The following is a 16,138-nucleotide window of genomic DNA, read 5'->3' on the forward strand; positions in this document are numbered from 1 at the left end:
TTTATGCAAAGTGGCTCCATCACTTCCCATTTTGGTTTCAAAATATTAGAAGCAAATAGCTGCAAAGGCTTCATTCACTTAAGTCATTCAGCTGCAACGAAATTCAACTGATCCAGCTAGTTCCACATTTTTCTACTTACTTCAGTTTGTACATAAAAAATAAACTGTACCTATTCCACTACCCTAGGTGCCCTTTGAAAATAGTTCAATACAAATATACACTTTTTACAACTCCCTCCATTATCTTGTACCACCAATGGCTAAATAAATATAAATCAGCATTAACCCTTCCGCCCCCCATCAACCTCTTGCCACTTAAAGTGGCCATACCCCTCCTCCCTCCGTAAAAGCCAGAGAAAATAGATAACCTCCAAGGCATGCTGCAATGCCCTTCAGATTCAGACTATTTCGGTCCAAGTGAGGGGCAAGTTCCAAAGTCAAAGTGCCCACAAAGAGGACCTCCTGCTGGTAACCTTTCCACCCCCATCCCCAGCTCCCATTTCTTATACTTAGGGGACTCCAGCTCAAGTGTCTGCTGATCTCAACTGTGACAGCTGGGCACAAGGAAGGAGGAGGTACCTCACGTAGGCAGGCCTCAGTCTATTTAGAGTTTATAATTCAAAACTAACCACAAAAAATACACCCAGAAACCAACAGGCAGTCAATGCAGATCACAGAGCACTGGTGTAACATGCTTATGGTGAGATACCTCACTTAATTTGTGGTCTGCCAAATTCTGCACCAGCTTCAGTAATGAAGTAGTTTAAATTGAGGTAATAAAGGCATGGGTGACAGGTGTAACATTTGAATCCACAACAGTCAAACTCATGGTCATCTGCAGGTGGAGAAAAGTCACTCTTGCTGTGACTGACATTTGACCATGTAAAAGCAGCTAGAAGTCTAACCAGCCACCCAGACTGCAAGCAAACACATGTACACTCACTGACAAAGGAGCACATTTCCTCATCACATTTTATGGTTGTTTTCCAAGCCAACCAGCCACTGCCATATGTTTTATCGGACAGTCTAGCCCTCCATCCTTTTCTCCAAAAAGACTCAAGAAGTCACTATGTAAGGCAGCAAACTGAACTACTATAGCTGGGCCAGATGAAATGTAAAGTATCAGCATGCCAAAAACACCATGTTTCCTCAATAAACATTGCAACATCCATGTATGCAGATTAAATGAGAAGGGTGACAAGATGGAACCCTATAGAACCTGTGACAGCACTTTTAGGGAGGAGAAAAATTCCCCACCACTACCCTTTGAGAATCTTCAACGAAAAACAAATGGAGGCACCCAAGAGCAGCCCTGTCTATCCCTACTTTGTTGACGTTAGTCAACGAAACCTTGCTCTCCATTGTATCAAACAGCTAAAGTAGCGGCCATATATGCATACTACTTTTAGTAATAGGACATGTGCTCATGACCTGCATCCTTTAGGACACAAGCTGATAAATGAAGTGCTTCTAAAACCTTGAGTCTCTCAAATCATGACAATAGTCAGGACACCAGAGAGCTGTTGCAGTCCATCTCTAAACAGGCGTGACATGGAGGCCAAAGCGAGGGGGGGGGGAAATAATGTCTGGGGACAACTTAATTGATAGCCAAGGATAAAATAGCATTATAAAATTCTAAGCCATTGATAAAGTGACTTGCCAAAAGAACACTCCTCTCCCTCGGAGATCTCTGAATATGCTCAGGTTCCTTTAATTTCAAAATAGATCAATTATGTGCAAATCAGAGCTTCACCCTAACTTCAAATTCTAGTATGGTATGAAAGGGAAGTGAGAGAATTTTAGGACAATCTCATGATTTTCTTCCCTCTGCCTCCTATGCTACAGGGCATTTTTTTTTACTTCATCAAACCTCCAGAACTGCAATCAAATTAACAGAGCAGAGGTCACAACTCCAACTATTAAAGTTTGTAAAATTAAGTCTTTCAATATTAAGTACATAGTTTTAAACCTCAGAACAAGCTATTCTAAAGTCTTTACAGATTTACAGACAAAAGAACCTTATTGGTGCTCTTTACTTTGGCATGGAGCTGTACTCAGGTACACCTCATACATAAATTTGAAAACCCATTCAGAACATAAATAATCTTATTCTTTATACTAGTGCGACTCAAATGAAAGCTAAGCCACAGCCAGGAATGATCAGATCTGGAATATGAATCTCTCTTCATATTCATGTCCTCTCGTTGCCTTCATTCCAGCACAGAATAATATTTTACTTCAAACTTTACCCTCTCCAGCTAACCTTAAATCTCTTCACTGATTTCTTCCTTCCCACGTACCAACTACCAAGCTGTTCAGTTCAAGGTCTCACCCACTCGGCTCGCGTGGTGCTACAAGTATTTGTAGTAACTGTTCCCCATTACCTTGGCTGAGAGTTCTCCTCATACATCCTCTCCTTCCCTTCCTTAAAGAGGCTGATGGTCTGTTTGGTCTTCTTCATCAGGTTCTCCATGAAGACCCTGAAGTACTCATTTTCTCCTAGGGTCTCCATCTTCCCCTCATAACGTGACAGGATGGTTCGTAGATGCTGATAGGTATCAGGTAGCAGATCTAGAATATAGGGTGGGCTGTTCTTCAGTGCCAGTTTTGGGTTCTGACATAAACGCACCACCTGCAATAAATGAATAATGGAAAAAGGTCACCATTTTGAGATTTTAAGACTATTTAAAAATTACAAGTAAATATCGTTTAAATAGATGATCAGTGACATTGCTTTCTAATGGAAAGGTTTTCTAATTTGTATTACAGCAGTGAGATTATCTACACGTTCCTAGTTAGTAAGAATTTGAGTCAATTATTCCACAAGTACACTGTGCAAAACAAATTAATAGGTTTATCAGTAAGGAAACTTTTTGCCATTTTCTATGCATCTATTTTTGCTTCTACATAACAGGTTAGGCACCGTAACTGAATAGAAAAATTTCATTCAACCTGCAAAGAGAATGCTGATGCTGTAACCGTATATGACCAGACAGCTCTCGAAATGTTAGTGGTCTGCAAGAGAGCGACTACATGACAAAGTTCATGAAAACAAGTTTAATCAATAGGAAAAACAGTCTTAAAAAAGGATCATACACCTCACAGAGAAAGGCCTCATTTGTATCCAGAACAGCCAAGATTCTCTATTACCTAATCAAGGGAGAGAGAAAGCTAGCTACAGAAGGCATAATGCAACTTTTAAAGTTATTAGGGCTCTCTGAGCTCCAACCAAGTGCTGAAATACCAGCTTAGCATGACAAAGCAATTTCAGTGCTTTAATTCTAAAGCCATCTTTTTGAAAAGACAAAAAACAGGCAATTGGGAATAAGACTCAACTAACAGCTCTAGTCTTTGGCACGTTTACCTCAAACAAAAAAGGCTGGTGCAATAATTTCCTAAAGCTTTCTACTGTAGTATAAAAGCACTGTTTTGACTTCCTAATATCAAAAGGCATGACTGAGGTCTAAACTGGCACCAGTGATGTGCAAAAGAATATTACAAAGCAGATCTCATAAAAATGCTGCAGAAGATCACTTTCTTCAGAAGGCTTTAGGAAGGTAGATAAGAAAGCGCCAAGAATAACCCGGTGCTGCTATGCAGTGCATCACCAACACAAAATCTGGTAAAAAAACTACTATATGCCACCAGGTAACATTCTGAAAAAAATTAACTGGCTCTCTATATTACACACTTAAACACTTATTCCACTACTTTTGCCTCACAAGCTGTGACTGAACAGTAAATATTTAAACCAAATAACTAATTTAGTCTGAAATGGAACTCTAGCATTTCACTCAGCCTTTTAGGATAGGTGCAAGGAACAGTGTGGAGAGGTCACACATGTCTTCCAATAATGCATGGCTCCACTGAGAGACTTCGATTTCCATCAAGGGAATGACTGCCTGACTGCACCAAGTCTCACACAGGTGAATAGGATTCTCATAATTAGAAGGAATTACTCTGGAGGATCACCGAATGTATAAGGTGGGAAATAATCTAGACAAGTAAACTTCCCCTCCAGTCTGAACTGACAAATACTAGGAGGTCTAAACAAGGAGCGGAGTTATCACAAGAGTGGTGCTTCTTTCATACATCATAAAATTAACCTTATCAGGGAACCAAGCTATGACAACTGTATTCTGAGACCATAGTTTCACTTTGCAGCATGGAAGGATCCAAACCATGTCCCCAAAGCAAGCTACAGATAGCACCATTATTGCTCCTACAGATCTATTTTGTTATTTAAACAATTGGGTTTAAAACTATTCTTGGTGTGTTGTAGGGAAACCACATGAAGGAAGCAGACAAGTCAAAAACAAAGAACAGTCATTTCTCTGGGTCAGCTACAATAGGAAATGGCACAGGCTGTTATCTCTTGAAACTATCCAGCTATGTAAGAAGCAGACCTACTGTATGTCAGTAACTATACAGACTTATTTGATATTGATATTCATATCAGACATGTTTTCCCAGAAAAGCAAAAAATTCTGCAGACAGGTCGTATTCTCACAACCTCTATAATACTTTTTCATTAAAATACCCTGTATGAATACCCAAAGTAAATGGTTTACAGATCAGAAAAGCTGAAAAACTTTGGCTTTATTACCGGATGAATTTTAAATAAGTTTAATTATTCACCAAACGGACACCTATTTCAACAGCTGAAGTTCACAACTCCCCATACCTGGTTTTAAAAGCACCCAATAGCAGCACTCAGATATAAAGTTACTTGCCTACGAACTGCCTGTCATTTAACAAACTGACTTTTCTTAATACATCAGCAAAAAAAAAAAGGGTTTCACTTTGTTTACCTCTCTACCTGTGCACTTGCAGCATCATGACAACGTTAAAAGGAACGTTCACAGCTCTGGGAAACCAGCAGCGTATTAGCAAGTTACCATGCCCTCCATTCATTTTCTCCCCATGATTGGCGGCTACCAAAGAACATTACAGTGAGTCCAGAAAGACAGCAAATACCTTACATTAGGTATGCTCACTGTAAAGAGAAGTAATTTCTGCTTTTTTAAGTGACTTAAAAATAGGTGCAGACTTAAATGGACATTGTCAACTGAAATTTGGCCTCACTGTAAAACTATTTTAAAACTAAAGCTTTTACCAACAGAAATTTTTCTATATTTTTAATAATTTAAATGAAAACAGTTGTTTGTGAACACAAACTTTCCCAGGCAATGTTTTAAACTCTCAGAAAGGAGCACCTGAAAATTAAACAGACTACAAACAGTACTGAAATTGATTTTCCGTTTCCAAGCTGAAAGAAATGAAAAACATTAACAAGGAGCATGAATACCTACAAGTATAGTGGTCTCAGAGTGGTAGCCGTGTTAGCCTGTATCAGCAAAAACAACAAGGAGTCCTGTTTTAGCCCACAAAAGCTTATGCCCAAATAAATTTACTAGTCTCCAAAGTGCCACAAGGACTCCTCGTTTTTACAAGTATACTGGATTTTAAAATTTTCATCTAGCCTTGTAAAAGGAACACTGTAGGTTTACCATCATAGTTCCTATTTTTTAAATGTTTTTCTCTTCCTTATTGTTATATTAAAGACTCACACAAATAGGGGAACTATGACTAGAATGAGGAAACAGTGAAACTGACATCAACGTGCTGTCAAAAGCACGAAGTAAAAAAACTAAAAAATAATTTCTTCTCTATTCTTTATGACTTGTAACAAGGGTAAGTAAAAAGAGTTCAGAAGAGTGTGATATTTATGTAGATGTTAACAACACAGGTGCAAAAGTTTGTTTGCAAGTCATGATTTGACAGTAACCTTGAAAGAAAACGACAAAAAAAACCTAGGAGTGACGGATCTCTTTCTACTGATTTCTCAACTCCTATTTCTCTTCCAACGCTGTTTTCCTAAACAGGCCTATGAGGAGTCTGATGCTTTCTTCCTTTTAAAAAACAAAGCTACATAGCTCCATTTTTTGCCAAAGCCAAGCATTTGCTTTTTCCTTGAAACATCAGCAACTCAGTACATATCAACTTCTCAGCCTCCCACAAAGCCACACCTGACCACATCACTACTATTAGGGGTGACTTGCAACAAAATTTCTGAATTACATCCATATTTAGGTTACAGAGGTGTTTGCCATTTTAGCTCAGCCACCACCAGTTTCTTAAAAAGAAAAGGAGTACTAGTGGCACCTTAGAGACTAACCAATTTATTTGAGCATTTTCCACTAACGCATCCGATGAAGTGAGCTGTAGCTCACGAAAGCTTATGCTCAAATAAACTGGTTAGTCTCTAAGGTGCCACTAGTACTCCTTTTCTTTTTGCGAATACAGACTAACACGGCTGCTAATCTGACACCAGTTTCTTCTACATCCTGTAATGTGAAATCTACTATTCTTCCATCCCATCCAGTTACAAAACCCCTCTAAGTAGTTTAGAATTTCCATAACTAGTTCCTCAAATGCCCAAGAACAGCATTAGGTTATGTCTTCATTGCAGCAGGGAGTAAGCCTCCCAGCTTGGGTAGAAAGACTTGTGAAAGCACACTAAAAATAGCTGCGTGGACATCATGGTTTATCGGCAGAGTCTTGGGCGAGCCACCTTAGCTCAAGCCAACCCTAGCCCAACCCTCTGCCAGTGCTGCAACAACCACACAACAATTTTTAGCATGCCATCATGAGTCCTGCTAGCACGAGTTTGTCTGCCTGAGGTGGGAGGCTCACTCCGAGCTACACTGTAGACATACCCTGGATATTATTTGTATTATTCTGCTGCCTAGATTAGGTTCTGAAGATAAATCATCAATTGCATTATCCACAAAAATAAAGCAACTCCCTCCTGCCAAGACACAGCACTAACAAGTTACTTTACAGCATCAATACATTTTCTGATATTAAGCACTGCTTTAATTGCTTAACACAGTGAAAAGATGAGGAAATAGGATAAATTAGACTGACATCAGTTCCTCCCACTTTAGCCTAGTAAAAATGTAGAGGATGGCTACAGTCAGTGCAAAGAAGTGACTGAGATGCTTAGTGTGCTATTTGTCGCTGCACTTTGAAGGCTCATAAGACATCTAACAGCAGAGCCTCAAAGGCATGATTCAACCTCTAGATAAGAAAGCAAACTGCTGAACTGAGATGAATTTCATAAGTTGCCATCAAACATCTAGAATACACAAAGGAGTGAAATTTCAAGGTGACCAGTAATATACAGATGTGCAATATAACAGATGCTATATGCCAGAACTGCATATAATATAGCAGCATGTTTAATCTTGCATACTTGAATAGGCAAACTGTGTTTATAACCATGTTAATCAATCATACTCTAGTTCTCTTACAGAACAAAGACAAAATACTTGCCTAAGGAACTTAAAAGGTTTCCTGTCCTACTTTAGCAAAGTTTGAAAAACTGTACCACAACCTCATATTCCAGTATCCTACTTAATCACATCAAAAGACACAAACATACTAAAGGTATAAGGTTTTGTTATTTTCTTTAATGTTTGCCAGAGTGGGGCAGATATTCTAACAAAACTGTAGGTGGTGTGGCCCTAAAGAGTCTGACCTACATACTGAAAACTCTTTGGGATATGGACTGTGCCTACTTCTGTGTCTGTACAGCACCTAGCATGACAGGGGCCTGATCAGGGACTGCAGCTGCAATTAATATATAAATATTAATCTACAAAGTGGCCAAATATTTAAAGATATATCAGCTTTCAAAAGGACTGTTTTATCCTCATGAAATAGAACAGAAGCGGGTTTCAATGGGGAACAAAATTGTTCCAATCAGTGAAACTCTCTGTCAGGACAATGTCATTTTTGGTTTGGTTTTTTGGAAGGGGTAAAGAGGCCTAGCACAGCCCAAACACTATTTTAGCTCCTAAACAAGGTGCACCTGGCCACACAACTCAGACAAGCCTCAGCCTGCACTCAAGTGTGAAAATGACCTGCCAAAGGTGGAAAAGGAATGTATGAGTATACTTTCCCCGAAAGTGTGAATTAAACTTTGAACACCACACCCAAACCAACTATTTATCTGTCTAGTGATTTTACTTGTTATTTAAATGGCTGCTTTCACATAAGGCAGTGGGCTGCAGAAGTAAAGTCCAAATAAGCTATAAGGGTGCAGATGGCAAACCAACATAAGATTTCGCTGACAACTAAGGGTGTGTCTTCACTACCAACGTTAAAGCGCTGCCGCGGCTGTAAAAAAAACCACCCCCACGAGAGGAGTAGCTCCCAGCGCTGGTGCACTGTCTACGCTGCCACTTTACAGCGCAGAAACTTTCTCGCTCAGGGGGTGTGAAAAAACACCCCCCTGCACCACGCAAGTGGCAGCGCTGTAAAGTGGCAGCGTAGACAAGGCCTAACATTGACATACTAGATGCGCGCAGAATGCCATGAAAGGGATCCATCTAAAAACCTGGAAAGAGATTATCCAGTGTCCAATTTTTGTTTAAAGTGGTATGCTTATTTATTCTTGCAACTGTCAAACTTTGAGATTTACTGAAAACAGAACTTCCTAAGTACTGAAGTGTACTATTATATACTTGTTGCCTGTGCAGTAACGAGTCAAACAATTAGCTCTACAACTACAGTGTTTCTTTCAAATTTTAACAGATAGGAATGCAATGAGTTAAAATTTGAGAATCCTAGTTGATGTACCATGTTGATGAAGCCCTGGTCACAAGTCAAAAAACCCAATGCAAGCCTCACTACGGAACCCCACATCAACAGCCAAGGCATAAATAATGAGTAAAAAGAGATAACTGAAGTTGAACATCCAACTGGATATACGAAGGAGTGCTGCCCAACACTGGAGCTTTGGCCTCATTATGGGTCACCGAAAGGCAACTGTGGGAAGAACATGGGACAAAATTAATATGAAACAAAAATAAAACTTCTTCAGATGGAAGTTGGGCACATATCAAAATGTGCGGAGAGAATGGAATGGACAACTATTAGCTTGTGTAGGAAATTCATTAGCCACACCTGAAGAACAACAGTGCCTGAATGCTTTTGCAGGATACCAACTAATTTTATGGGTTAATGAATTTAGGTCACTGTACAGATACAAATACAGCAGGCGTCTGATCTACAAGATCCCTTATCATATGTGCACCCATCAACTATTTTCTTACACACCTATTTGAGTTTGTGTGTATTTGAAGTAGTCAGATAACTGACAACAGAAACGAAGTTTCACAAAAATTTTCACAAGTTCTTCCCACCTCCTTGCAATTTCCTCAACCAAGTCTTGGTTAATGGTTGGCAATTTGTGTTCAGAAGCAGATATTCTATTTTAGGCCCAATCCTGTAACAGAATGTGTGTACACAAACTGTTACCTCTATACAGTTTGTGTACAGTCTGATTTTAATATTTTAACTATTATTAAACACACAACTAGAGCTTTCAGCCACTATTTACTAACAAAGGCATTTCATAATGAGGTTGTAGAATTGGCAGCCAACACAAGTTCAGGCAAAATAAATTCCTCTAAATATTTTTGCAGCAACTGCAGCACCCTTGGCTTTACTTCACTGATCACAATTTCATGTTAAGGAAACTGCGTGTGGCCAAGACCTGACTATGCAGATCAGTAATGGTATTGGTACCCAAAGACGCCCAGAAAATGCTGCTTTTATACCGCAAGATGACATACCAAGGTAATCTCCATCTTTCCAATTCCATCTTTTTTTTAAGCCTTTTTTATTGCTTGACTAGTCTATGTAGTTGAGCATGAATGTTCATGGCATATACATGGGAATGGAGATTCACATTAGAACAAGTTTCAGAGTAGCAGCCGTGTTAGTCTGTATTCGCAAAAAGAAAAGGAGGACTTGTGGCACCTTAGAGACTAACCAATTTATTTGAGCATAAGCTTTCATGTAGCTCACGAAAGCTTATGCTCAAATAAATTGGCTAGTCTCTAAGGTGCCACAAGTACTCCTATTAGAACAAGTCACATCCAGGCATCGACAACACATCTGTATATGCATGCAGAAATACGCATATCTAACATCTTTCCAACATTTTGGTTATCACTTGTATTCTCTCATCTGTTCGCCCTCAGTATCGACAATGAAAGAAAAGGTTCTTGAAAGGTGCTTAGGTTATTACCTTCCTTTCTCCCATCCCTCCATGTATAGGAGAGCTCATCACATACACAGCAAATGAAGGTCACAATCAAACCATGCTTTTTGTATAGTCTGCCAAGAGAATTTTAAAGGGAATTTTTTGGCATAAATGTTTCTTACTGGTCTTTTTAAAAAAGGTATTTCTATTTTTCTTTTCAGAATGAACCGAGCTACAACATTTGCTACAGGAGATCCAGGGCTTAACATGCACAAATGCTGTCTGTTAAAAGAGGAAGAAAAATGACATGCATGGGTCGGCAGGCTTACTGTATGAGATATACCCATCTTGTCCAATAGGAGAAGGTGGATGGTGTGGCACTCCCCAAACTACTGCCAACTGCTTTCTAACTGCATTCATTATGCACTAATCTACTCTTTCAACTGAACCTAGCATTATGAAGCATGCCAGTCATTTTATACACGAATATATCTCAATCCCATACAAATTTAGTCTCATCACTTATCCATGGAAATTAACAACAGAAAAGTAAAATGTCACAACTAAGGTTACAGAAAACCATATATAATAAAGAAAATATATTCCCATTAAGCCTACCTCCTGGATTACTGTGCCCATTTGTGGCATGAAGAATAGTGCCAGAATCACTCATCTAGGTATAAACTAGGTTAGCAAAATTCTCTACAATTAAAATTAAGCACTGACTGGGGCTATTTAGAGCAGTGGCTCCTCTACTAATATACCCATCAGTACTAGGACTTAATTTACCACATTCCTTCAGACCATCAAGCCAACTAGTCCAGCGTGCCATCTCTGGCAGTACCCACTCCCTGATGCTTGGGGGCAAAAGAAATTAATGAACCTGGATATGTAGTGCTGGAAGTTGTGAGAGTGATTCCTTTCTGATTCCTACAGCAATCATTTTATGCCATGAAGCATGAGATTTCATTTCCCTTATTTTAGCATAACTCCTCATGTTTCTTACAGAGGAAATTATACAGGGTCTCATGACTGGTACTCACAACTCACAGCTTTAATAAAAAGAAAAGGAGTACTTGTGGCACCTTAGAGACTAACCAATTTATTTGAGCATGAGCTTTCGTGAGCTACAGCTCACTTCATCGGATGCATACCGTGGAAACTGCAGCAGACTTTATATACACACAGAGAATATGAAACAATACCTCCTCCCACCCCACTGTCCTGCTGGTAATAGCTTATCTAAAGAGATCATCGGGTTGGGCCATTTCCAGCACAAATCCAGGTTTTCTCACCCTCCACCCCCTCACACAAATTCACTCTCCTGCTGGTGACAGCCCATCCAAAGTGACAATTCTTTACACAATGTGCATGATAATCAAGTTGGGCCATTTCCTGCACAAATCCAGGTTCTCTCATCCCCTCACCCCCCTCCCAAAAAACACACACACAAACTCACTATCCTGCTGGTAATAGCTCATCCAAAGTGACCACTCTCCCTACAATGTGCATGATAATCAAGGTGGGCCATTTCCAGCACAAATCCAGGTTTACACACACAAACTCACTCTCCTGCTGGTAATAACTCATCCAAACTGACCACTCTCCAAGTTAGACTAACCAATTTATTTGAGCATGAGCTTTCGTGAGCTACAGCTCACTTCATCGGATGCAGACTAACCAATTTATTTGAGCATGAGCTTTCGTGAGCTACAGCTCGACTAACCAATTTATTTGAGCATGAGCTTTCGTGAGCTACAGCTCTCTTAAAATTCTTTATCTTTCCCTGTTTGCTGTAGGGGATGTTGATCAGGTGTTACTCTGAAACCTGCTTTAATAAAAAGTATCTATGCTGAGTCCCAGTGCATTGTCACTACTCATCCAATAGACCTCTCCAAACTGCCAAGGTACCCCAGACCTCTGTCTTGCCATCAAGAGAGCAGACCATGCTCAGCAGGGGGCTGGAACTCACAAGCAAGTGGGTCAAGCTCAGCAAAATACTTCCTCTGGTTACATGGGTAGGGTTTACCACAAATAGGTCAGAGGCACGAACATGTCTGCAATGGTGCCATGGTGCTGACCACCACTCCAGCCCCCGCCCCCCCACCACCACCCAACAAGCTCTCCGTCTTCCCCAGCGCCCTAACCAGCGCCCCCTAGAAATCCAGCCTTCCCTCTGACATATTCCTGAACACCACTACCATCTGCCCCAGCCTCTCCCCGCAGCACATACCTTTCCCAAATCTAATTTCCTCTCTCCCATCGCGAGCCCCCGGCCCCATCTCCAGCCCAATCCTGCCCCCCTCCCCATCCCCCAACCTTGTCCATGAGTTTCCAGCACTTCTCCACCATCTTCTTGTCCACGGCGCCGGGCTGGTGCGGGCCCAGGTGGTGGTGGTGCGGCTGGAACGCGTCCTTCATCAGCCCGATCAGCCCGCCCGGGCCCTTCTTCAGAGGGGCCGCCATGGCTGGGGGGCTGCGGGGAGCGGCGGGGGTCAGGGTGCCCCGCCCGCTGGCTCCGCGGGCGCCTGGCCGAGCCCCCCGGGCCGCTCCCTCCCCGGCCGGGCGGAGAGAACGGGACGGAGGAGGCGGCGGTTCCGGACTAGGAGCTGGGGCGACAGCGGGGACGCGCCTCGGTGCGGGGGGAGGGGGGGGGCGGAAGGAGGGCGCGCGCGACCCGGCCCCAAGAGGTTCGCAATGCCGCGTGCTGATTGGCTGGTGTGGGAGGGGCCCCGGCTCGCGCCCCCGGGAAGGAAGCACGCGCGCCAATTGGAGGCTGGGACGCAGCCCCGGCGCGCGCCCTCGCTAAGGAGGCACCCGCGATGATTGGTTGCCCCAGACGGCCCGGCGCGCGCTTTGAGGGAAGGGCTCACTCCGCTACCGCCCGGGGGTGGGAGGGAGCGTCCCTCTCACGAGCCGCCCAGCCGGCAGCTCATTTGCCTTGACTCCGCCCCCATTTCCCGGTGCTTTGCACTGCGCGTGCTCTCACCCGGCTGGCATGCGCACTGTGGCGGTAGAGGCCAAAAGGAGGCCATGATCAGTGTGGGCAGGGAGGGGAAAGAAGGAAGTGGGAGGGCTGGAGCTGGGGAGCGAGGCAGGGCAGCCTGGCCTGGCCTGGCCTGGCCTGGGGAACAGGGGCAGACTCCCCTTCGCACAGTGATGGAGCAATTTAGAACAGGGTGAATTAAATAACGCTGTAGTGGTGCCCGCAGCGGCTCAGGGCAGGCGGTCCAGAGCCGGGGCACAAACCCCAGCCCGGTGGCCAGTTCCCCAGTGAGCTTCCCCCAGCCGGTTATTGAGTGTAACCTCCTTAGGCCCTGTGGCAGCCCCGCCAGGGAGCCGCAGGCGCTCTCTCCCCCACCCCGCATAGTCTCTTACCCCGCACCCAGCGGAGCCTGCCTTCCTGAGAGATGGTCCCGCACACAAGGAACCAGAGCAATGCTCAGATTACAGCCCCTCCTGAAGGACCAGGCGCTTACCCCCGGCCAATTGCACTTCAGCTCTCACACCCAAGACAATGCCTGTAGGCCGGGGTGCGGAAAGCCGCTGAACCAAACTGTAAACCCTGCCTATACTGGAAAGCACTTCAAGCCAGGGGGTGCAGCAGCACCACCCCTAATTCCCGCCCCTATGCTTGTAGCCAGTCCCATAATAAAGATTAATGAAGAAGGAAAAGGAAAACGAGAGATATTTACAAGGTTGAAGCAGGTTAAACATACACACTCAAATGAGTTACAATGTTAAGTTTCAAAATGAAATAGAAGCTTCTATAGTAAGCAAGCTCTACATTAGGGCTAACCCAGCCTAAGCACCAGGAGTCTCTTGCTGATGGCTAAAAAATCTTGCCACCCAGATTCCAAGCAGCATATAGTTCCTTCTTGTTGGGGGGGTTTTATCCTCCCATCCATTGTGCTCTGAGCTGCAAGCTCAGCTGACAAGAGGAATCCTCATGCATGGCTCTTCACCAAGGGGAGAGCAAAACAACAAAGGTCTTTTATCCTCTGTATTGTCTCCCAATAGTTAATTTGCTGTTGATGGACCTTTCCTGTTGGGCAGGATGTAACATTTTCTGTTGGAGATCAGTACTTCGCACTAGTTAATGTGTCTTTCCTGTCTGGTGATTTACACAGTCACAGAGGCTCCCAATACAACCACTCAGATATTAGCTTACAATATGGGATAGAGATATTATAGTTAAGATTACGCCAGGCAGCAGCTAACAAACATTCCATAAAGCCTAACCACTAAACACATTCTTATAATTCTAATAGCTGTTTTAATAATACTCACATGCAGTTGAGCCAGTCTGATTCCAACCAGATATTTGTCAGTGTTCAGTTGAGACCTGGGGATCTTGGCATCTGATCTGCCAACATCACAAATGCATTTTTTAAAGGCAGGTTGAGATGCCACAGTTGTAAAACTAATGTGATTGCACCATAAGATTAAAGTTTAATTAACTATACCATCAGTTCTGTTTTTTTAAATAAATAAGTACTCCTCGTGGCTGGATCTCTTATTTGACTTTTACAAAACAAGAGCCCTATTTAAGTACACAGAAATAGTATTTTCAAGAGTGCTTGAGTGACTTGGGAGCATAAGCCCTGTTGATTTTAAACTACAAATCCTGATGAAGGAGCATAACCTGGTCAGTGCATTTCAGCTTAGTTTTTCTGGGTAAGTTTAATACATTAGAAGGTGATGTTGGTTGCAAATATAGCCCAGGCTATTTGCTTATGTGGGAGTCTCACAGAGGTTAGAGGGCCCAGACTTGTCTTTTTCAGCACTGATGACTATTTTAACTGTGAACCTTCTTAGTAGGAAGATAAATTTATGTAAAACCTGAACTTGTATTAACAATTAGAAAAATGAAAGGAATAAGTATGAGACATCCATGTTAGCAATTTGACTACAAAGTGAGTGGAAAGTAGAGAACTAGCAACCTGTGAGTAAAAACACTGATTTAAATTTGAAAATAATAATCCTGATTTTTATCCGCCCAGCCTGTGTGTGGGACACACCCCGTACCCTTGCAAGGGACAAATGGCTGACACACACACACACCCCCGCCACGTAATGCACCTTTCACTCCATCACAGCATCTCATGAGCCCCATATAACCAGCCACACTACCATGCAGTGACCTCAGGGGTGGAGGGCAACAGTCAGCACATAGAACTCTACAGGCCAGGAGGAGGAGGGGAAATGTTGGCCAAGAACTCCACAGCAAATGCCCATCCTACCAAAAAGTGCTGCATGGGATCATTAATATCCATGCAGAGCAGAGAGAAGGCTTGCACTATTACAACCTGGTTCCCAATGCATCTGCTTCTGAAGTGGCTCCAACATCCGAACCTGCACATTCCAGGGAATCAAGGTTTAAACCCTGATGCTTATGGCTGCAAGATATCCCCTTCCATTTATATTTGTGTTATGAAGGCAACAACCCAGAAAGGATTTGCTTGTTTTATTGTTGACCCCATCTCTCCCCCCATCTTCCTTTTTAGCAAGCAGAATTATTGTACAGACATAGCACCACAGCAGCATTTCCCTTTTTCAAAAAGCCAGGTTCCCTTTTCTTCAAATGGAGAATTTTCAGCGTAAATACGTAAAGAAAAGTCAGGAAATGGAACAAGGAGATTGCAGTCTCTCACCGGGTGTGGGAAATGCAAGGCTTGCAGGTTTACTTTGTCTTGGGAAACTGTTGACTAGAGAAGCTACTTCCTATTAAACTGAACCCGCGCCTTGAGACCCCCAGGCGTTGCTGGTGTGTTTATCTCTGACCATTCCTCTGTAAAGAATAAAGATCATGGTACCAGCATACTCAGCCATTCTTGTTAAAGTCATACACTTCCCTGATCTCATAAGGAAAGGAGGATTTGTGGCACCTCAGAGACTAACCAATTTATTTGAGCATGAGCTTTCGTGAGCTACAGCTCACTTCATCGGATGCATCGGATGCTGTAGCTCACAAAAGCTCATGCTCAAATAAATTGGTTAGTCTCTAAGGTGCCACAAGTCCTCCTTTTCTTTTTGCAAATACAGACTAACACGGCTGCTACTCTGATCTCATGAGGTTTC

At 42.7% G+C, this 16,138-nt stretch overlaps 1 protein-coding gene across 1 annotated transcript in view; it reads right to left on the minus strand.

Annotated features, from left to right (window-relative positions):
* Nucleotides 1-12,654, minus strand: part of CBL (Cbl proto-oncogene) — a 53,834-nt gene extending 41,180 nt beyond the window's left edge. Inside the window, exons 1-2 of the mRNA XM_084611963.1 lie at nt 12,377-12,654; nt 2,385-2,632 (exon numbers count right to left, since the gene is read on the minus strand). Of these exons, the coding sequence (XP_084468089.1) occupies nt 2,385-2,632; nt 12,377-12,523 (395 nt within the window). The 5' untranslated portion in view covers nt 12,524-12,654. The remainder of the gene's footprint in view (nt 1-2,384; nt 2,633-12,376) is intronic.
* Between the last annotated feature and the right edge of the window lie 3,484 nt (nt 12,655-16,138).

Source organism: Lepidochelys olivacea (genome assembly GCF_965140295.1).
Source record: "Lepidochelys olivacea isolate rLepOli2 genome assembly, chromosome: 22".
In the NCBI taxonomy this organism is placed as follows: Eukaryota; Metazoa; Chordata; order Testudines; family Cheloniidae; genus Lepidochelys; species Lepidochelys olivacea.